The sequence below is a fragment of the Balaenoptera physalus genome (assembly GCF_965194825.1).
Source record: "Balaenoptera physalus genome assembly, chromosome: 17".
In the NCBI taxonomy this organism is placed as follows: Eukaryota; Metazoa; Chordata; class Mammalia; order Artiodactyla; family Balaenopteridae; genus Balaenoptera; species Balaenoptera physalus.
This window is the reverse complement of record NC_138895.1, coordinates 77,326,199-77,349,774: the sequence shown is the minus strand read 5'-3', so window position 1 is coordinate 77,349,774 and position 23,576 is coordinate 77,326,199. Positions and strand designations below refer to the sequence as shown.

Sequence of the window (23,576 nt, the reverse complement as noted above, 5' to 3'; positions counted from 1 at the left end):
ACAAGGCTTGGATTCTGTCTAATGGGACTTCATAAGAAAGTGACAGTGGGTCTTTTCTCTTAGAAATAATTTTCAAAAGGTCACTGAGTCTTGATTGCTAGAATTGAAAGGGATTCAGTGGCTCTCTCTTTGGAGATCACCTTTTCCACTCATCTCATTTTTAAGAAGAGTAAACTGGGGCCCAAGGTCATGCAGAGAAAAAGAAGCGTTGATCCAAAGACTGGGGGAAAAAGAAGAGGCGAATGCCAGTTTCAATCCTCTGACATCACAAAGAAAAGGGAGAAGGAAAGCAAGACTGTTCAGAGCCAATGTTAATTAACTCATTTCTCCTTGGCTCTCTCCTTATTGTTTCTAGAAGCAATTGTCTCTCATAGCCTCTCTCCCACCTCCAGCCACTGCATAAAACTGTCACAGATTAAATCAGATTGTTCAGCCATTTCATTAGGCAGACCCCAGCTCTCAGTCTCTGGAGGCACTTTTGCTCTTCTCAAATCAAAGCCTCTTTCAGATGAGTTCACTCCTACTTGGAGTCGATAGGAAGCCAGCGAGCAGACCTCTAAGGGGCAGCTGGACTGATGAGCTTTTCTGAAAAGCGCGGGCAGGATACGGTGCTTGCAGCCCAGCCCAGCCCAGCCCCTGCTCACAGCTTGCGCCCACCTGCCAGACAGAAACAGGGAGAGGACCAAGAACCTGGGCTCCCGGCCTCCACTCCACTTTCTCATCTCGAGACGGTGGGTATGTTTCTTTCCTCGGATGGACCTCAGTTTTCCCGTCTGTAAAATGCAATTTTCAAGTCTTTTGTTTTGTTTTGTTTTTCTTTATTGGATTCCCTGAACTCCTCCAAATAGCACACAAATGCCTGAGAAGAATTATAAAGTTGTTGGACAGAGAGGTGAAGTTAGAATTCACTTGGATAGATAACAAAGTCTCTCCCCACGACTTTTCTGGAGTTGCTGATGTAGAGATGAGAGCTGGACATGATGGCTAGAGGCTGTCACTTGGAAGTGGCTCGGGGAGAAGATGGAGTAGGAGGGCGGCTAAGACACGCTGCAGAGAAGGGTCCTGGGATGCCTGCAGGGGTGGGAGTTCACCTGCCTACTGGTGCTCTGGTCGGGGGGGGGGGGAAAGGCACAAGCCCTGGGGGCTAGCCGATCGTGGAGGCCAAGCATCAGGCTGCAGGGAGTAGAGTGGCATTGTTCGAGGAGTCAAGTGACGGGGGTGTGAGGGCCCTTGGGAGAGTGAGGGGCGAGGCCAGCACACATTTCAGAGTCATCTCCGCATGGCAGGCCTGCCAGGGCCTCTCCTCCACCTGTCCCGAGAGCTTTCTCTAGAGGCCTGAAGGCCTTGGCGATAACAGAGAGGGAGGTTGAGGGACTGGGGAGACTGTGGGCTCTAGAAAGGCACCGGGAGCGGGACGGAGGCAGCAGGTGCCTCTCGAACACCTGTGCATCCCACGTGGGGCGCGGGCTCCCCAGAGTCAGTCTGCTTGCTTCGCTCCTTCCCTGGACCAACCTCAGGTGGGGCCCCAGAGGCGGTGGCCTTCCCTGTCCTCCGGGTGGGACCCCGTGGGCCGCCTTCCTCCGGGCACTGGCTCAGGGCGTGGTTTCCCCAGCACTTTTCTGGAGCTCATTTCTGGGAGTGCCTACACCAGCCCAGGGACCGGCCAGGGACAAAGAAAGCTCGTCCTTGCCCCCTGGAGCCAGGGTGATGCTGTTAAAACATGCCCCGCCTGCAGGAAGGGCCCTGCCAGGGACAAAGCATCCCCTTGGCTGTATTTGGGGAGGGGGGAGGCGAGGTAGAGGAAGAAGGGCCCTGGCCTTGCATCAGGAGGGGCCTCACCCTTAAACTATCCCCATTGTGTCCAGTCACAAGGACCAACAGGATCAGAAGACAGGACTCCTCATTTGAGCATGTGGCCCATTCCAGCCACATGTTCTGCAGTGCATTATGAGTTTACAGTTTTTGCAAGTCTTGCCATTATCTTGGGAACAGCACAATGATACTACAGTTTCTTAGCTTGAGTTGTAAGTGATCAACTGTCCATGTAAGTAGTTAAAATAGATTAACTTTCAAAGAACACTCACTCTGGTTTTCCTTGTTTCATAATATACCAAGTATCCCCGCCCCCCAGTTAGGAAGTGGTGCAGACCTCCCTCAGCCTCTGAAAGGCCTTGCTCTGACAGCATCCATCTTTCCAGTATCTGAAACTGTAATGCATAAAGGAAGGATGTAAGGCCAGGCTGGGGGTTGGACTAGCTGACTTTGGGACGCTTTCAAACTCATATGGCAATGATCTTAAACTGGAGACAAAGAACGGGGTGGAATGTAAGTTTCCCAGTGGGCTGGACACCGGCTGGGGGATTCTGCCCCACCAACTGTCTTTGTCCCCAGGAGACAGGAATAGTTCTGTCTAAGGATGTGGCCTTCTTCTCTGTGCCTCAAGCAGCCTGGGAGGACACGCCTATGCTGGAATCATTTAAGTCCCTTTCTAAAATACTTGTACGAAGACCCAGAATTCAAGCTTTCCTCACTATGGACTATCAGAAAACACACAGTAAATGGCAATAACCTACAAGGATTTTATGCCGGGTCATGTTCTAAGTGTTTCACAGGCTTTATCTATTAGCGTTGCAGCCACAACCCAATGTTGTTTTATTATTATTCCCTGAAACAGTCAGGAAAGGGTCGAGAACTTGCCCGAGGTCACCTAGCTTGCACGTGCAGAGCCAGAATTTGAACATTATGGAACGAACCGGAGACTTAGCATCAGCCATTCAAATCCCAGCTCTCCGGTTACATGCTGTGTGACCTTGGGCAAAATCCTTACCTTCTCTGAGACTCAGTTTTCCTTTCTGCAAAATGGGGTTAGGGATGCAGAGATTCTATGATAATCAAAAGTAACAGCAGGTGTCAAAGTGTTGTAGCAGCACGGGAAGCAGGCGGCCAACAAACTGTATTGTCAGGGTTTTTCACTTGTCACCGTTGCTTAGAGCATGTTGAGAAACTCCAACAGAAGAGAGAAAGTCGAAACAGAAAGTACCCTCTTCTCACCCCCTTTTGGTTGTGGAGCCACATAACTCCTGAGTTTTAAGAGCTCCGAATGCCAGGACCCTGGGAGTTGAGGGTCAGGGCTCAGGAGAGCCGGGGCGGGGGGATCTGAAAGGCACTCAGTCTCTCACACAAACACTGCCAGCTGCTTGCTGTCAGCCGTGCGGAGGAATAGAAGCTTTCTCCACCGACAGCACTTGCTAGCAACTTCCCTCTCTGTGGTTTTTCTCTGTCATTCCCTTGATAAAAGAAGTAGAGCTGCACAAATGTAACCAACTTTCACGAATCTCATCTTCACATAAAAACACCCGCCTTTCAAGAAGTGAGCTGCCTGAAAAAATGATGCAGGATGTACTCTAAACTGGGTCATTCTCCACCCAGAGGGCTCGCGGCTCACTCTCCGTGTGGATCCCCTGAGCCGTTGGCTTCGAGTGGCTTCGAGTGGCTTCGACAGCCCGGGGAGAGAGAGAAATGGGAAACAGCATGCGATCTACCCCGGCACCTCCCGAGAGGCCTCCGCCTAGCCCAGAGGGTAAGTCTGGCTTCTTTGGCAAAGATGGGGCAATGCGGGTGCTGAGACCTGTTAAAACAGGGCAGTGGGTACGTTGGGCTTCCTTATACTTGTCTCTCTCGCGTGGCTTGTGTTAACATGTTTGTAATTAAATGTTAAAAAAAGATCCACAATGCTGCCCTGGAAGGATGCTGAATCGCTGGCACTTTGCGATGGACCTTCGTAGCAGCTGGTTCGATCCTTTTATTTTTTATTTTTTAAAATAAATTTATTTGTTTATTTTTGGCTGCATTGGGTCCTCGTTGCTGTGCGCGGGCTTCTCATTGTTGTGGCCTCTCCTGTTGCGGAGCACGGGCCCCAGGCGCACAGGCCTCAGCAGCTGTGGCTCACAGGCTCCAGAGCACAGGCTCGGCAGCCGTGGTGCACGGGCCCAGCTGCTCCACGGCATGTGGGATCCTCCCGGACAAGGGATCGAACCCGTGTCCCCCGTGTTGGCAGGCAGATTCTTAACCATTGTGCTACCAGGGAAGCCCCGATCCTTTTATTTTATAGGTGGTGAAACTGAGGCCCACAAAGAAAATGTAATTTGTATATTAGCTATTGGTAGAGTCAGATTTCCAACCCAGGCGGGTCTGGTTCTGAAACCTAGGCTCTTTCGTACCATAGCCTGTCAGCTGTGATATAATATTATGATGGGTATATAATACTATCATGAGTATATGATACTATCATGGGTATATAATATTATCATGGGTATATAATGTTATCAAAGCTCTGCTGGAGTGTTTTCAGTGTAACTTTACAAAGCTAGCCACTAGCCCTAGGAAATCTTCCTGAAAATAAAGGAATCCTTGTGTCCATTGGTAGGATCACAGGGGACAGGCGTTCTAGGGGGAGGGCACAATGTGATGGGTTAATTGAGGATGACAAGAATCAGCTTTACCCAGAGATGCCAGGCTGAGCCAGACCCCCGAAGCTACAGAGTCTCGTTCAGGGATGGCCCGAGAGCTGGGAGGGGACATCCGCAATGATGATTTAGGTGTGTAACATAATGCAAGCATTTATGATATTAGAGATTATAAATTTGAAACTCAAACAATACAAATTACAAAATAGGAATTTAATTATTAAAATTTCCTTGTAGCTCATATAAGGCTGAGAGCAAAGCCATCGAGCTCCAGGTTCAGGGGTGCTGGTGGCCACCAACACCCTCACCTTTATTTCCTAGCAGGACAGTGTGGGTGCACCTGTGGGTCCTTTAGGAGTTAGGAAGGGGATGGTCAGGAGGGTGGGTGACCCAACAGTGTCCCCAGGGTGAGTCATGGGGGATTTGGGACACTTGGGCCTCCCGCCTTACATCACAGCACTTGGGGCCTGGTCCCTCCCTCCTAACGGGGGTGACCCCACCTGGTTCCACCATATCCCCTGCAGCACTGAACTGGGTCACGTTCACACACACAGACGCCCAGCATGGTGTGTGCTGAGCACAGCTTCACATGAGCGGAGCAGGGACGGAGCCAGGTGCCGTGACGCTACCTGCCACTCACTCCGTGACTTCTGGGGCCCCTTCAAAAAGGAGCCGCCTTCTCACTTTTTCCAAAGTGGAGACCCCCAACTTATGCACAGTCTCATGACTCCTCAGATGTCCCCAAGTGACCATGCAGAGACCTTCCTGTTCTGTCCCCGGCTCAAGTAAAATGCGGGGCAATTCTAGCAACCCTCCTTTCCAGCTCCTCAATACCCCTCCCCAAACAGAAGTGGGGGAAGACAAGAGGAATGTTCCCGGAGATGGTACCACGTGATTAGGTGGAGCTGCGCCGTGGGCCCCCGAGCGAGCGGGGGAACCTTTTCCCTCCGATGCAAAGCTCAGGGCTGTGTGCAGTTCTCCTGCCGCCATGCGAGAGGGCCTGGGCCCCTTCTCCCACCTCCTCCAAACCAGCTCAAGTCTTAGTCTCCTCCTCTGGTCACGGCCACTTCTAGAGAACCGACACTGCCAGGCCCAGGGCGCCGGCTCCATGGCAGGGGAGGCACCGCCCACGAGCCCATCTTGTGTGGTCGCCCCTCCCACGGGGCTGACAGGGGCGGCATGCTTGAGCAAACCCCATGAAAACACGGGCCTCCAAGGACTTGCCCATTTGCCTTTATTTTTTCAATGCAAATCGGCATGAAATAAGTTTCTCTTTTTCCACCGTGTGGCTGGGAGGTCACCTCTAGAGAGGAGGGAGAGGGGTCTCCCCGACCCTCCGCCCCCTGGTTCGGAGAATTCCCCAGGTCGTACCCAATTTGTGATCCAGGCAACCACATCAAGCGCTGGCGGGTGGTGGCTTTTCCATCCCCCGCCCCTGAAAAGTTTCCTTTGCGATCAGTCCTAACTTGATTTCCTCTTTTCTCTGACACCTAATCGAATAAGGGACAGGTGGTACAGTTGATGCTACATTAATTAGTCTCGATTCAAATGATGTAAAGAATGTGGGTTTTCATGGAACAAGCACCTCTCAGGTTAACACTCCTGCTTACTCATTTGATTGGTCTCAATTGCCTAGGAGGTCATGCGGGAGTGGATCGCTTTGGGCCAACAAACAATTAGTGCTTCCTCTGACGTTAGCCTGAGTGGTGGGCCTGAGGCCCCAGGCCCCGCATAGGGATCGGCAGGAGGTCAACCTGTGGATTTCTAGACAAACAAGTGCCCTGAGCAGGACTGTGAATGCTTTGGAATATGGGTTTGCCCCTCGGTTTTCTCCTAAACTAAGCTTTCCAGAACATTCCTGATTAGTCTCGTTCCCAGAGACGAACAAACATCACAAAACCCAGAGAGGTAGCAGGGCTTGATGGAAATAGGGCAGGTCTCGAAGTCAAATGACCTTGTTGGGCTTCAGGTATGTGGCTACCTGACCACAGGTAAGTCACATAGCCTCCCACGAGGGAGGCTCTCAAATGGAGATCAGAGCAATCCCTCCCCAGCAGTAATGGCAGCACAAAGCAGCCACCTGATACATGTGGGTAGAAGAACTTTTTTTATTTAACTCCATTTGAGGCTATCTGATTGCACTCGGCTGTGTCTAAATGGCCTTCCCCCTCAAAAAGTTTTAAAGTGATAGAATTGGGGATTCCGTGACTTGTTTCCAAATCATCCCAAATAGCTCATTTTCTCTGCAAATTCTACACATGGTTCAGACTCCTGTTTTGGGCCCGACATAGGCAGTACAAAGTTGAATGAGACCCAGGGAACTCCCGAGGAGTAGGGAAATAGCATATTTCCACCTTAACAACAGCATTCAGTCACATTGCTGTGATCTTTTCCCCTCCCCGTTCCTTATCTTCTTATTGCCCTGGCCTAAAGTGAGATCTCACTGGCGGAGGTGGTAACACAAACCCAGACGCTGCTCAGACCCCTTTCTATGCAAGGATGGAAATAATGCTAAACTGTGCATTTACATAGCATCAAGGGTGCTGCCAGGGTGGGTGGAAAGAGGGGCGGGTGGGGCTCTGGGGGAGGAAGAGGGGGCAGGGAGCCTCAGAGACAGCAGAATACTTCTCAGCGAGTGGTGCTCAGACCACCTGCCTCGATCCCCTGGGTAATCATCAAAACTGCAGATTCCTGAGCCCCACCCTAGACCTGCTTGTGGGAGTCCAGGGGTGGCGGGAGGGAGCAGCACGCCTGATTTCGTACAAGCCCCCTGGTGCATCTTAAGCCCCCTAAAACTTGCAGACCACAGAGCTACCCCTACACCAGCACACAAGGAGAGAGAGAGAAAGAGAGAGAGAGAGAGAAGCCAGCTGTCTCCCTAGTGTCTCTCTGTCCTCACCGGTAACATGAGGATAATGCGAGCTACTTGGTGCTTCGATGTGCCAGCCGTGATGCCACGTGCTTTAGACACATCGACTCTGGATTCTCACACAGTGCAGGGGGTGATACCTATTGTCATTTCAACTTGGCAGTTGAGGAAACTGAGGGACGAGCGGGGTTACTTGCCCAAGGCCATACGGCTGGGATTTGAAGTCAGTGGCCTGAATCTAGTCCCCCCTCTTCACCCACGCATCACGTTCCTGGAGGGGACGGACTTGCAAGAAGCACACGTGTTTTCTGGAGTGAGAGAGAGCGTGGTCACCAGATTTAATGACACAGACACTCAAGTGCCCTTGTGAGGGACACAGATGGGAACCCGCGTCAGATCTTTGACTAGATGCAGGTTTCCCCCACCCCCCCCCCCCGGTCTCATTTACCCCACTGCTGGTACATACGATGGCTTTAGGTGCAACATGATCATTCAACTTTTATATTGAATGTACAACGTTCGTACACTTAATGGATAACATGCAAATTATGATTAGTCCATCAAACCCCCGATTTCACATTGCTTAGAAGGGGACTAAAGGCTTTTTTAAACTGAATTAACATGAAGAGAAACGCTATTAAGTAAGCGGTAGTGTAGGTGGTACTCAGTTGTGACCAGAAGAAGAGCAGGTCATCAAGAACAGAGTCTGCCTCCTTTGCTGATAGGTTACCTGGCTCCGAAACGAGGCCCTCAACTTACTGGTTGTGTGTTCTTGGCAAGATTCTCCACCTGGCTGTACCATCTGAGAGCCTCAGGGTCTGCTCAGTCCCACTCTGTCCCATCTGAGCGATGGAGAAGCCAAGAGATTTCTGGGCCACTGGGTCTCACGTTCCAGCCCTTAACACAGGACCCACAGGTACAAGTGGTTCGTGGTGACCAAGAGATCTCAGTAGACCTTCTATCAGGCCAGTCTGCCTAGCCCTGTCTTATTGTTTCGGTGTGTGTTTGGGGGGTGGGGGGTGTATTTCCAGTAAAAGATACTAAATGTAAGGTCTGCTTTGACCCCTCCCGAGGCCATGAGTTTGAGCATGACTCAAGGAAATGCAAAAGCAGAAGCTGAACTCACTGGGTTGGTTACTCCTCTCCTGCCAGCGGCACTGAGCTCCTTGTGCCAGCTCTGAAGCCTCCCTTACATCAGCCTTTGTCCCAGCCTGTCAGGGGTCAAGATCAACCGGGAAGAGCCTGATAACTACATCTCAAAAAGGCCTGAGTGGCTTAGGCACCTGACCATGAGCTTGGAAGCCCTCCTGCTCTCCCCCAGACATTTTCCTAACACTCCCCCAAGCCTTGGTTTCTTCACCCTTTAAATAAGAATATATGTTCTGCAGCATTGTATTGGAGCAAAGGAAGTAAAGAATGGCTGCTTTTGCAAGATGGTTATAAATGGGATCTACGAAAAGATTTTCAGCATTTTAAAAGAAATGATTACACTACTCTAAGGAATAATAATGCAAAAAAGGGCCTGTCCTCTTTTGACCAAGTAATATTTGTGGCTACTAAGTTCTGCCTCAGTCTCCTTCCTTTTTTGGATTCATTTCCTATTTTACACTTTTGTGCAGTGTTCAGTCTGACTCATTTCTGAGTTGAGCTATCACCAATATTTGGTCTCTTGAATTTCATCTTCTGTTCTCAGCAAATGGAGTTTGTTTTTAGAAGATAAGAATATTTTCAAATTTATGGGACTAGAGGCTTTTCAAAATTTAGAACACTACTGGCTGAGACTGGCCTTGGATTATGGCATGATAACCCCACCCCGTGTCATAAACATGACACCAGCTGCCACTGATTGAGGCAGGCTCTATACAGACAGTTCCTCATGAATCCTAACCCAATCAGACGAAGCCCATTTTGATATTTCCCAGTTTTATACATGAAGAAATCAAGCTCAGATTAGTTAAAAATAAATGTTTCTCCAACTCACAGAACAATTAAGTTGAGGAGGTGGAATTTAAGCCAGGCCTGATTTATTTCAAAGCCGGTTCTCTCTCCTGAAAATTCTCCCTGGATTTCTCTTTTGTCTGCCCTGCATACTATTCTTCACTTAATCTGTTTCCTTATCTTGAGTCTGCAATAATCCCACCTGCTTCCTCTGAGCTCCACTTCCCCGTATCACTCATATGTCTGACTTAATTCAAATGCTCTGCTCTCCACAAAGCCAGGGGCTCCAGAAGTCCATAATAATGTGTTTGAACTTTATGAGCGAACTTAAATTTCCTATCTTCCGTTTATTTCACCATAGGGACCAAAGCTCAGGGAAGACTTAGCTGGGATCCTGGCCCCCGACCTTGCTTAGAATGGCCGCCCTTCCCACAAAAGTACAAACTGAACTTTCTATCTTCCACTGACTTTGCCTTCTGTTTTTCCAACGCTGGGGAAAAAGGTGATAGGGGTGGACCTGAAATCCCTGGCAAAGCACCACGCAAAGGCCATAACCTTGAAGCGGAAGCTCCAATGCAAGATTTTCTCAGCAGTGTCTAAGTGTCATAACTATAAAAAAAACATCATTATTACGAAAATTCCACAGGAAACTCAACTTTGTTATTGTGAAATTGAAACTCTCCAGACCCTTAAGCCTATTTTCCCCGATTGAAACAAATTTTTTATAACGGGATTTTGTTTTTGTTTCTGTTTTTAGCAATATGAAAAGACGGTTGCTCTGTTTCACAGCCTTACTCTTGAATCAGAGATCAAAGGCCCAGCCCCTCTTGTAGACACACAACGTGTTTCAAGTTTCCATTATCGGCACAGATAAACGCTGTGCCTCTCATTTCCACACTCGTTTTTCAGAAGGGCCTGGTTCCGTGATGCCCTCCCCACCCCATGCTATCTGCTGCAGATGAGGTTCCCTTCTCCTGGACCCTTCAAAACCTTAGCCCAGTAGCACTTGCCAAGGGCCTAGTAGCACAGGGACCTCTTCACGTTTTCATTTGGTAAACCTGCCTTGGGCATCCTGGGTGGGACAGGACTGGTGCTGGGCTAGGGGCCCCAGACAGCCCCTCCTGAGGTTCACAGCCATTCCCCGATAGCCACACAGATGCAAAAACACATACAACCCTGGCTAGAGGTTCACAGCCATTCCCCGATAGCCACACAGATGCAAAAACACATACAGCCCTGGCTGGAGGTTCACAGCCATTCCCCGATAGCCACACAAATGCAAAAACACATACAACCCTGGCTAATTGCCTCTAGGGAAAAGCCCAGGGCCCAAGAGGGGGTACAAGAGGAGGGCTGGGCCTCTCCCAAGCATCAGGCTAGCCTCCCCTCTGGGGGTGACCTCTGAGTTGACAGAGGTGGGAGGGACGAGAGAGGGGACAGCAGAGTGTAGTCCAGGCAGAGGGAACAGACTGCTCACAGGCTCTGAGGATGGGGGAACCTGGCCGGCTGAGAAAAACACAATGGCCTATCTCACCGCTTCAGAGGCAGTGGAGGCCATGTTACTAAGTGGTCCTTTCATATTTGGGAGCAATTAGTCCAGGAAGGACAGATTTCCATCATGAAGGCATTTTCCAACCCCTCATTTCCCAGACTAACCCACACCCCAGAGGGGAAAATGTGTCCACACTCAGAGTGGCAAATCAGCCTCAGAACCGGGGCCGATTTACCGGGCAGCTGGACAAACCCTAGGTACCAGGCCCCACTCACTGCCCAGCACCTTCCTAGGGCCCCTGCCTAACACCATATCTGCAATCTCGTGCTCTTTTTCTTAAAGAGGACCTCCAAATGTGCACAGGCTTCGTGTGCCACCAAGTCTGGATCCATCCCTTATTAAAACTCAGGACTCCGGGCTTCAAGCCCAACTGCAGTGCCACCTCTACTTATTGGACTGGGCCGGAGCTACACAAGGGAAGAACTCTTTTTATAGCAAAGCAGAGCGTGGGGAGGCCTCCCCACAGGCTCAGGGAAGGTCAGAGGCCTCACTGGTCAGCCCTTCCCCGGCGACTCCACTCCTTCTCGTGAGCCCTCCCCGCTTTCACTGACTGCGGCCACCGTGAATCACTTTTGATTTCCATCTCACTGTCTGTGACTCAGTTTCCCCAAGTGAACAATCCGTCTGAGTGCGCTCTTCCATGGAGATCACTCGTTTCTCATTTATTCCTATTCATCCTCGTACTTAAGTTCTCTTTCGACTTAGTCTGATAGGGGAGATGTGAGTTGGAGACTACAGGACATATGGGCTCTAAGGGGCAGGGGCTAGAGGTCCCAGCATGAGGGTGTCTGGATCCTAGAAAGTGGCCACCAAGCCTGAGGTGCCCAAGTGCTGGCTGGGATTTCTCCAGATTTTCTTGGGGTGAAGGGGGCGGGGAATGACCCCTCCCCCCATTATTGGTGTATTCTCTAGAATGTGAGTTCCGTGACAGCAGGGAGACTTGGCTTGCTTTGTTCGCCATGCTTGGCCCACAGTAGGTGCTCAATAAATAATTGGCAAATGAATGAATAAATGGTATGTTACCCAGAATTTTGAGTTCAGATGCCCAGCCAGCAGACAGACTGATCAATGCAACATCACAGCAAACAATGACTGAATTTGCCAATTTGTAGGATATGCTATTTCCCCAAAGACATACCCCGATATTCCCCTGCAGCTAAGGGATCCGAATTACGGCAAATCACTAAGGCTGTGAAACAAGGCTTTGTTTAGTGTCAAAACGTGAACTCCCATGCTATCTCTTTATCTTTAGTCTACAGTAAGCTGTAGTCACCTGAACCAGAATGAACGAGAGAGCATGCTTTCCTTTTCAAAACTTCACCAGAATTACTTTCAACATATGTATGATGAGTACTTAATTTTTCTTTCACCTCCCCTCCCCAGCAAACGTCCCTATTAAGTAGATTCCCGACACGGTACCTTACATTCTACAAGGAAGAAGGGCTTTGTTGAGCTTCAGAGTTAACACCTCCTGACCCTGGTGGGTCCTCAGAACTCACAGAGCCTAACCCCGACACCCCGACCCTGATATGTTGCAGACATGGGGCCCACAAGCCCCAAGGAGGGTACCTGAGGTGATGGTAATAAGATGGGACGTTTTCACAGCAACTCATCATTCACGGATGCTGCTACATACTTTCATCTTATCTCATAAAAAAAAAATTTCTGGAAAGAGGTATTATTAGCCCCATTTTAAAGATGGGAAAATCAAGGCTAGGAGGCATTCCAGGACTTGCCCAAGATTATATGGATCAGTAGACACAGGGGCAGACCATGGAGTCAGATCTTGTGACCTCAGCTCAAGGACCTCTGGATCCCCATTTCTCAGATGGGAACGTCAGGGCCAGGGCAGGCTTGATCATGAGAGTAGGTCACCTGACCCTCTGGGTTCCTTCAAGCATCCTGCCTCACCATCCCTGAAGAGAGGAGGACCAGCTGAAAATTGCTGTTTCAAAACAATCCAGTGTCTTTAGCTGAAAAGTCCCCAGGAAGGTCTTCCCTCTGCCTCTACATCCCCTTTGCCTTTGTCTCCCCAGGACTGGACAGCGACTTCCTGGCTGTGCTGAGTGACTACCCGTCTCCTGACATCAGCCCCCCGATATTCCGCCGTGGGGAGAAACTGCGTGTGATTTCTGAGTGAGTGAGCTTTCCAAAACTTTGACAAAGCCCCCAAAAGAAGAACTCGATTTTGATGGGAATCATCAGATTTTAGCTATAGCTGTCCAATTCCACATGGGCCCTGGTCCTGTTGTGAGGTGAGAAAGTTGGCCCATACAGCAGGCCTTAATGCCTAACCCTCCTTAGTGCTGCCAGTACTCTAAAGCCTTCAGTGGCTCCCCATTGCCTGATGGATAAAATTTAATTCCTTAACTTGGCTTTTGAGGCCCTTTAAGATCCAACGTCTGCTTCTTATGTTGGCCTCATCTCCCCGACACAGGCAGGGTTGATATTATATATTAGTGCAGACTCAGGAAGAGGACACAGAGGTCTGAAAAAAACTTCTGATGGTAAACAGAAAGGTATTGTCTTCTAGCCTGTTGTCTCTCCATGATTTGAAATAGGCTGTAAAAGAAATAGGGGCTCTGAGTACCTTTTATTTAGATCCTCATTGATGTAGACATGTGAAACTATCTTGGTTAAATCTCAGGGTCTATTTCAGCACAGCAAACATTTATTTTTAAAAAGCCTCCAACTGTGGAAGATCAGCTGGAAACACCATCTGCTGACCCCTGAAAGGTGGCTATTGCCAACTTGTGGGAAGATTTCCTGTTAGCTCAGAATGGGGGGGATACACTTAAAAACTAAATTATCGTAGGGAGAAATTCCAGTTAACATGGCCATTGACAGGCCTTAAAAAAGGAACATCCCAATGTATCCCAGGTTAAATCTGATTACTCTCTTCATTCGTTCATTCACTTTGCCACTCCCCTATTCGCTCTTTTCTATTTGTTCTTGTCCTTCTAGTGAAGGGGGCTGGTGGAAAGCCATTTCCCTTAGCACTGGTCGAGAGAGCTACATTCCTGGAATATGTGTGGCCAGAGTTTACCATGGGTGAGTACATTTCCAAAATAGCATCAATAAAGCATGATCTTTATGCAAGTGACTCAGACATCTGCATAGAGAGATCCCAGCCTGGGACAGTGGAAAGGAAGGTATTGGTTCGAGAGGGTCACTTCTACTCTCAGCTCAGTCCCTAAAGAATGGTGCGACCTTGGGCTAACCTTCCCCTCTCTGAGACTCGATTTCCTCAATAGTAAGACAAATGATGGACCTTGCAGCTCTAATGCGGTGTTCCTGTAGCAATCAGGATTCAGACACTGTGATCACAGGACGCAGCAGCCAAAAGCCAGTCTAAGTTCAAACCCGCCTCTGTCACTTACGGGCTGTGTGACAGTGGGCACGTTGTTCAACATTCTAAGCGTCAGTTTCCTTTCCTCACGCGTCAAATAGAGATCATAGTATAGAATGAAAGGAATAATAACATATAGTAATGGGACCAAAGTCTAGGGTTGTTAGGAAAATGAGATAGGCTAATACATGGAGATTTCTTGAAACCATGCCTGGCATTACCATCAGCACTGAATACGTATTAGCTACATTCTTACCAAATCATATCCAGAACACAGAGAACAGGCTCTGACAAAAATGCTTACGTACCCAACCTGACAAATGGAGAAGTCAAGCGGGAAAGGAGACCCTTTAAATAATCGGGCACAGCAGATGAGAAAGCAAGGACGTTGCTTTCCCCTGCAGTTGTGACATGACGGGTGGCCCTGGTGGCCAGCACACCCAGGCCAGGACAGGCGTGTCTCAGCCCTGCTTCCTTGGTGGGGCCTCGGAAAACTTCCTTAACCTCCTTGAGCCACAGTCTCCTCATCTGTCGAGCTACCAAGGCCAGACCTTGGCATATAGGAAGGGAGAAGGGAGCTCCACTTTCCATTTGAGGGATCCAGAAATAACTTCCTTACAGTCAGAGGAGGACTCTGCGTGCCACCTGCTCACCTGGGGAAGCAGAGCAAACTGCCTGAATATTTGAAGCATAGAATTCAGTGCAATTCATGGCAGTGTTACTGGTTTTGATGATGAACACCCAAAATTGTCTCTGTGCTTAGGATGACGAAGCTGAGTGGAGGTGGGGCAGTAGCTACGATGAGAGTTATGTTCTGAAAGAGAAGTGAGTCACGGAACTCTTCTCATCAGCTGTGTGTCATTGATCCATCCATTCACTTAGCAATCATGTGTGGATACCTTCATGGTGAAGATGTGGTGCTGAACGCTGGCAGGAGCAGGGAGTGAGGAGCCCAGATGAATAAGATGTAATCCTGACACTATAGCACTTCCAATCTAGCAGATGCAATAAATGTTCTTCAAATATGTAACAGGAAGAGAGGTGATGCAGCATAGTGGTTATGGAATTTGAAAAATGCATCTCAATTCTAGCTCTATCAGTTGCAACGTGGGTAACTTGGATAAATTACTTAATCACTCTGACCCTTAGTATCCTCATCGGTGAAAGAGAGATAATACTACCTGTCTTAGGGGGTTGATATGAGGATTAGATTTCAAGTACTTAATATGGTATGTGGCCGATAATTAGTATTCAGGCGTGGCGGTTTTTACTGTCATTGTTTTATTGTCTTCATATTTATAAGTGGAATTTCATGTAAGGACTTGAAAGGATGAATGTCATGTACGCTGAAATAATTAATATGCCATATACTATGGAGACCTAAGGGAATAGTTGAAATATTTGGCCGAATATGGCGTCATCATGATCTTAGTAACAAAATCTTTCTTGGAGACGAGTTCATAAATAAACGGTATGGGACGTTATGCCTGCGTGTCTTCTCACACACGGTGCTTCAGGAGCCCTCAGCCAGCCCCGTCAATGGCCCGCTTTCATGCCACAGGGAATGTTAAAGAGTGAGAAACAGCAGAGTGTTAATACTGGTCACAGCACACACTCATCCAGACGTGTGATTGAAAGCCGGGGCACGTTCACTGAAACAGAGTCAGTTAAAAAAGGATGTACAATTGCTTCCGAGTACACACCAGCCAGCTGCTAACAGCATTTCCTTCCATGCTGAGATCTGGCCCAGCCGGGTCTGCAAAATGAGAAGGGCCCTCCCCCTTAGAACACAGATTCCTTTGTGTCCTGAGCTGCTTTCTAAAGCGTATTCAAAGTGCCCACTCTCCTCTGGAAGGTGAACATTACATTGGAAAGCTGGACTACAGTATTACAACTGCTTTTTTCAATTGTTAAGTGAAAAAAAAGCAAGAAACATATGGAAATGCATCATGCAATGACAACTGAGTTTAAAATATGTTGAAAAGAGAAGACAAGGAGGAAATAGAATGAATGCAAGGTGGGGCATCAGGTGGCGAAATTAGGCACCACCATTTTTTTCTTTCTTCTTTCCTCCCTTCTTCCCTCTCTCCCTCCCCTTTCCTTCCTTCCTTCCTTCTTTCCTTCCTTCCTTCCTTCCTTCCTTCCTTCCTTCCTTCCTTCCTTCCTTCCTCCCTCCCTCCCTCCCTTCCTTCTTTCCTTCCTTTCTCATGTTCATTCATTCACTCACAGATATATACCAAGCTTGATAACCTGGACACAAAGGCAAAACCTCAAACGACAGACACAGCCCCTGCCCCCATGGATGGAGGAGCCAGGCAGTCAGAGTATCAGGGACATAGACATTAAATAAACTACCACCTAGGTCCCTTATCATGTTTAGGATGCTTTCATATAATACGGAACGGGCACAGTGCAGCTGGCATTTGAGAAACAGGGTAAGAAAGATGCTTTGTGCATCTCTGTGCCCTCACTATCCAACGTAACACCTGGCTTGCACTGTGTACTTGGGGATTTTATTTGAAAGGTTAAATGAATGCATGAATGAATGAACCGTTGATTGCCTTGCTCTTTTTTTTTTTTTAGTCCCAACAGAGGGTTTTATATCAGCTGGACCTGGCTCACTTCTGCATGCCTCCTGCCTTTCTTGGGGGGGGGGGGTATATTCAGGACACTCATGGCTGTCTTTCTTCTCCCCAGCTGGCTGTTTGAAGGGCTGGGCAGAGACAAAGCTGAGGAGCTATTGCAGCTGCCAGACACGAAGATCGGCTCCTTCATGATCCGGGAGAGTGAGACCAAGAGAGGTGAGCAGCCTCCAATGCATCCTTCCGTACGTGCGTCAGACAAGCAGGCTTTGCTCCGCGCTGACGCACCCACTACCTGGTTCAGGTTCCCTCCTCCCACGAGGCACGCAAACCCGTCCGGCGCGGTGAGCTCCCAGCGGTCCACACGCCATCAGTGCGGCCAGGCCAGCACCCAAGCCGGGGGCAGTGACCTGGGCAGGGGGGGCGTCGCTGGTGCAGGCTCTGACCCACAGCAGGCCTGGCACACCTGTTGTGTTCTTACTACACAGCAGACCTTCATTCTTAGCCCTGGCTGCACCCTACAGTGAAATCAGGCAGCTTAGAGGATCGGGACCAGCAGATTCACCATGACCTTCATTGTTTTAATTTTCATACATCCTACGCACTAAGGAATTCAGTGAAAAAGAAAGAGCCGGGCTTTGTCATGGTTCGAAGCAAGGGTCCCGAACTCTAGTTTGGCCTGCGTGAATGACTAAGAAGTCACCTCTTCTCTCTGAGTCCAAGTTCCCTTCTTTATAACATGGGATTAATAATAGGAAAATACTTGGCAGGTGTCTGGAATGGCGTATACACTTAAACTCGCAGAAGCAAAACATTAATAGCCTGGGCTTACTCAGGCTGAGAATTGATATTAACTTCTTAAATATAGAAAATATTTTCAAATTCTTAGCCTGCTTCTTGCACGTTCGCTATCAAAGAAGAGAAAATGTGGTATCTGAGACTATTTCCCGTGCACTTATTAAGCACCAGAGCTACCTGGTGCTGGATGGAGCCCTCCACCGAAATGAGCATCAGCTTTCCTTTGGGGAAGCAGGGACCATATATATGTGATTAAAATTTTAAAAAAATCCAGGAACAACTTTTCTCTCAGAAACCTGAATATGCTGGGTAAGAGCAAGAGCGAAGCAAAGGCAAAACTTCTTGTGCAGGTCCCAGGGATCTCCCGAGGCAGGAGACCCAGACTCAGGCACGGCCGGGGGGCGTCAGGGGACGGACCCAATGTGAGTTGCCAGAGCTGATCTAAAAATAATCAGGCCGAGCTGCAGCCGAGCTGGGGCCCAGGTGGGGGGCCCAGGCCCTGCTCCCTTGGGTATGCAAAGTTCTCATAAGTTTCCACCTGCTACCCTTGACCTACTCACCATACTTCAAGTCCCTGCTGACATTACCGGAAGACACATGCTGAACTGACTCAGAGGGCGGGCCTGGGACAGAGCGAGGGATGCCCAGCAGAATGCTAGGAGGCCTGCTCTAGGAGGGCCAAGGTCCCACCCCGGGGCTGCCACTTCCAAGCTGTGTGCCTCAGGCTATTGCACGCAGTGCTCGAGCCTCAGTTTCTCCATCTATATAGTATTTGAGAACAATACCTCCCAGAGTCTTTCTGAGAATCATCAGAGACGTTGCTATGAAATAGCTCAACCCCCAGCCCAGCACATGCAGCAAAAACTCAGCAAGTACAAGTGCCCCTCCATCTCACTGCTTCGCCAGCCTTTTCACTCCTCGAACCCCAGAAGACAGAGCAGGAAGGACTCTTCAGCATGACCTAAGCTCCATTCTCTCACTTTCCATTTGGGGAAATCGAGGCTAAGAGAGGTAGTGGCAGGTGCTCACCCAAAGTTCTACTCTGATTAACCCATCTTGGGTCATTACTCTCATGGTGCTGAAGGAGACAAAACACATTTCATGTCGCTTAGGAATACTCAGAAAAATGTCTTAACTGCCACAGTTCCTGAATTTCTGAGAAGCATAAGTCAGAGGCAGAAGGGACCAGGAAAAGGGGGCATAACTGTAAGGGCCCCTCAACTGTGTGATGGAGGAAAATGACAGCACAAATATCTTGGAGCGTGAACTTGGGAAAGACTCGAGAATGACCGCAGATCCGGGATGTACAGGGTGCAACCCAACTCTAGTCATTTCATTTGGTCTAAGGACCCACAAAAGGAAGTGGAAGCCCCTAGAATGGTAACTCACAAAGCAAAGACTTAGCCCTGGCATTTGAACACCTGCATTGCAATACGGTTAATGCAACTGCGCTGCTCAAATACCACGCTCCCGGGGCCTCTAAAGAGTGAGCTACAATCAAGCAGACAGGGTTTGAGCAGCCGTTGCTCGAAACACAAAAGCGTGTGTCTGGGTACCACCATCATATCACAAGGCCGAGAAGGTCTCTCTGCCTCAGCGGTGGTGGGCTCCTTAGCTGGCGGCCCTTGGGTGGGGACACATGGAATGCCACTGACTCGTCCTCCACTTCCCGCAGGTTTTTATTCGCTCTCGGTTAGGCACCGGCAGGTGAAGCATTACCGCATCTTCCGTCTGCCGAACAACTGGTATTACATTTCCCCGAGGCTCACCTTCCAGTGCCTGGAGGACCTGGTGAACCACTATTCTGGTAAGAAACACTCCACTGGGACCGATACATGACGCCCCTCTTTGCTAACTGCCCCTACCCCGGGCACTCAGTCTCGGCTGCACACGGGTCACCAAGACATGCCAGGTGGTTTACTTTGCTCTCTTGCCCATCCTGGCTTCTTCATATGCTCTTTTCTTTTTAATTCAGACTGTAAGTTCCAGGCTAAAACAGACTGAATGTGAAGGCTGCCTCAGTAAGTAAGATGCAGCCAACCTCAACTTCACCCCCTCTCCACCTGTAAGTGAAACGAATTAGGATATCCCTACATTCACAGCCACAGACAGTCTGCACTTCCTTAAGTGGATTGTACGCTTGGGCCTCTGGGGTTTTGTTCTGAAATGCCGCTCATTTCCCCTTTTCTGCATGTCAAAATCCTCGTCAACCTTCAAGGCCAACAGGAAGCCACCTCCTTGATGAAGCCCTAAGAGTCAGAAAACTAATGGTCTGTTTTCTCTGCCCTCCTAGCATGTCAGGTGTTTTTCTCCCTAGAACTCTGGGCGTCCTGCCCAGTGACCTAGTTAACTGTGTACTAGTCTGTGTTTCCCAACAAGCTCTTAGACACCAGGGATTATACTTTGTTCATCCATATGTCCTCCCTGGGCCCAGGAGAGAGGTCCAAATGTTCCATGCTGACCAGGATGGGGGCGTATCCTCCAGGATGGCGGAAGCAGAGTGGGGTTTGATGGAGGCGATGATATAGTGTGCAGAGTTGGAAGAGGACCTTCACGTTAGATTGGGAAAGGCCTGAATGCCAGGTCAGGAGTTAGAGTTTTACCCTATGGAAAAGGGAGAAATAGTAAAAAGGTGGCTGCATTTCTAAGAGCTGGCTCTGGAACCTTCTTGTGTTCATATCCCAGATCTGGGCAACCTTGGGCTGGCGGTGCACCTTTGTGCCCGCATTTCTCCAGGTAATGCAGGTGCTAACTGTTCCTACCGCGCGGATGCTTGTGAGGTTCACTGAGTTAGAGCGCGGAAAGTGCTGACGAGAGCGCCGGGCACGCAAACGTGGGCTCCTGCTACGTGAGCCACTATTCCCCAGCCAGGAGGCCTCCCTCCTCCCTGCTTCTGCCTTGTGAAAGGGAGGAAGACAGAAGCTGCTTTCACTTTGTAAGCAACTTCCCCCTTCTGGGTTCAGGATGTCTGACCCCACACCCTGGGTTCTTTAGGATGTGGGATCTTGAAGGGCATTTCAAGGTGAAAGGAGGAGTCCACAGGGCTGGGTTATCACACCTGGCCTGGGAGAAGTGCAGGTCTAGAAGGAGGAATGGCCGCTAGGGAGACCCAGGCCCAGGCTCCTGTACGGGCTCCATGAGACCGTGGGCGAAGACCTTCACCTCTCAGAGCCCCGGATCCCCATTCATGGAAGGTGGATGAGAGCAGCACCCTCTGCAGGTGGTTGTCATGATTATTGAACACGAAGGTGAACTTAACACGTTCATCACAGCCTGGCACATGGCGGATGCAAAATAAATGATAACAAATATTTCTCCCATGATACCCAAACACCTAGCAGCTTAGCTAAAAATGAAAGAGGAAGGGAGTCCTGGAAACAGTCAGCTTTTACTGATCATGAGTCAAATCTGGTTGTGGTATTTGGCTTTTAATAAGAATCATCTGAGAGGTGTGGCGACCATAAGTTTTGCATAGACGAAAGCAAACATGAAAAGGATGCTGGCCCAGCAAAGGTTTTTATGGACCAGGAGGTCCACACGGCTCCCAGGCCACAGACGCCCGAGGATCTCACACCAGCACAGAAGCAGCGCCTTCCAAATATGCGCCCCTGGCCATCGCATCAGCACAGGGATCGCAGGCAGCAGTCACCTCTGCAAATGACTGAAAAGGGTCTGGAGGCCTGAAGGGCTTCCGGTGCCTTCAGGACCTCAAGGTGGGAATAATGTGGCCAATTTACGTCCCACCAGGTTCTTCCTAAAGGCGCAGAATCAGAGAAGATGTGCGCTAAGCGACGTGAACAGACAATTTTGTTTTATGAGTTACTTATATTTATTATCCTGTGCTCTTGGGCAAATTATTTAAAATCTCAGGGCCTCAGTTTCTGCATCTATAAAATGGGGATTAAAATGCCTCATAGGATTATTGTTAGGACCAAAAAAAATAATGCCTGTGAACTGGCTGTGATCTTGACCCCAGGGGCCTTGGTTTCTTCATTCCCCAAACGGGTGTAACCGTACTGACGGCCCAGAGTAGCTCGGGGTTCCCTGAGCTGACACATGCCACGCTCGCTCAGCACCAGGCTCAGCCTACGTGCTCAGAAGTGTTAGTCCTCTTCTTCTTTGCCAAAATGTATTTCTCACCCTAAGTGTTAACCTTGCTAAGGAAGGACGTTTCCCCGCCTGTGCTATCTACTGCTGCTGGTTTCTTTTGTCTTTGTGTCTGACTCAGTCTCCTTTGCCTCCTAATCTGGGAGGGCGTTTCAATTTCCAACCCGTGACAGGTAATTATTTCAGATTCACATCCAGTTAAGCTCCCTGTAACCTCAGGGTCCAATCTCACATTTCTCAGTGTGAGCCAGTGTGGGTGGACATTTGAGCTCACGGTGAAAATCACGTGGAGACGAAGCGTTATTGACTGCCACCCTCTGACAGCCTGGGCTTGCTTCTTCAGCTACTATTACCTTTTGTTCTTTGGCAAGGACACCCCAAGAGCTGCATCAATGAGCTGGGGGGGTGGAGCCCGCCGTAGGGGTGATGAGCTTCCTAAACCCTGGTGACTTATGTGCTCGGGGCTGGGGTGGCGCTGTCCTGAGAGGCCAGTGGCAGCTCACATCCTCGGCTACCTCATCTCCCCCAGGACATGAGACCCACTGGGCTCTTCAACCTCAATAGGGCCACACAGAATCTCCTCCATCTGGAAGAACATCTGAGCCCAGTAGGCTCGAGTCTTTCTCATGATGTCGTGGGCTACGGGAAGGCTTCGAAGAGATGGAGGCTCTCTATCTTAAAGCTCCTGGAAAGATGGGGGACCATGGAAACTCAGCTATGTCCTACTAGCAGAGGGGTAAAAGGAAAGGATTTATTTAATTTTCATCCTCTTTGTATCTAGGGTAGAGAAGAGAGATGTTTCTTCCTTTTTTTCTTCGTCCATTTTCTCCATTTGCCTTTTATCTTTTTTCTCCTCCTATTTCTGTGTCTTTTATCCTTTTTGTTCTGTCTTTGCTTCTTCCCCTCCCTCCCTCTCTCTACCTCATTCCCTCCTTCTCTCTCCATCTTCCTCCCTTCCTTCCTTCCTTTCCTTCCTTCCTTCCTTTCCTTCCTTCCTTCCTTCCTCCCTCCCTCCCTCCTCTCTCTCTCCCTTCCTTTCTGTCTTCTTCCCTTGTTTCATCTCCCTTTCTTCCTAAAGATGCACTAGCCCCACCCAAGCTGTGCTGAACCCTTTCTGCGCGCCGTGGGAGAAGCCACGTCGTGCGCATCTCCCCCACCGCCGTGCACACAGGAGGCCCACCTGAAGCTGATGGCCCTGCGCCTGGGTGTGAAACCCCTGAGTCTGGGCCCTCGTGCGAGCGCTCCGCCAGCTGTTCTCTCTCGGTAGCTCAGTCCCCTCATCCAACAATTGAGGAAACAGGTTCAGAGAGGGTCAAGGTGATTCACCATCTGGGCGGAGCTGAAACTCGAACCCAAGTTTGGTGGATTCTGGATCCTAAACTCTTCTCTTTACTTGTGTCAAGCTAAGCACAGTGTGTACCCAGGACACGTTAATATTTCTTCAACAGCTGGGCACGTGACTCCCAGCCCCTCTCAGATCTCAGCCTCCATCCCCCCTGTGAATATCCAGGGCCCCGCACCCAACACTGGCCGGGGCACCCCACAGTCACTGACTGGTTCTCTGCTTCCCTCCTCAGAGGTGGCCGACGGCCTCTGCTGTGTGCTGACCACGCCCTGCCTCACTCAGACCACGGCTGCCCCGGCAGCGAGGGCCCCCGACGCACCTGTCACCTTGCGCCAGAAGACCTTCGACTGGAAGAGGGTGTCCAGGTGTGTGTCTGCGTGTGTGTGAGTGTGTGTGTGTGTCCTCCATGAACGAACGTGTAAGCCCCAAACCAGCACGTGAGCCTGGCACGTGAGCACCATGGCCAGGTACTGCTGGCCCTGCTAAACCCTCGCTCTGAGCAGATGCAGACCCCAGGAATCCCACTGTCCCCTGGGAGGCAGACCCAGCCTCAGGCCTCACGCCCCGGGT

General features: G+C 49.7%; 2 protein-coding genes across 7 annotated transcripts in view; one reads left to right on the top strand and one right to left on the bottom strand.

Moving 5' to 3' along the window:
* The window catches only part of TG (thyroglobulin), a 244,557-nt gene that overhangs the window by 66,006 nt on the left and 154,975 nt on the right, over positions 1-23,576 (bottom strand). The window lies entirely within an intron of this gene.
* SLA (Src like adaptor) overlaps positions 1-23,576 on the top strand; it is a 92,787-nt gene that overhangs the window by 63,502 nt on the left and 5,709 nt on the right. For 4 of the 6 annotated variants that reach the window (XM_082433871.1, XM_082433869.1, XM_082433870.1 and 1 more), the window contains 6 exons: positions 3,430-3,580; positions 12,862-12,961; positions 13,790-13,876; positions 16,872-16,975; positions 19,230-19,361; positions 23,239-23,371. In XM_082433871.1, the coding sequence (XP_082289997.1) occupies positions 3,520-3,580; positions 12,862-12,961; positions 13,790-13,876; positions 16,872-16,975; positions 19,230-19,361; positions 23,239-23,371 (617 nt within the window). In that variant the 5' untranslated portion in view covers positions 3,430-3,519. Of the gene's footprint in view, positions 1-1,592; positions 3,581-12,861; positions 12,962-13,789; positions 13,877-16,871; positions 16,976-19,229; positions 19,362-23,238; positions 23,372-23,576 lie in introns of those variants that run through there. The other 2 variants (XR_014255696.1, XR_014255697.1) reach the window with 1 other exon arrangement.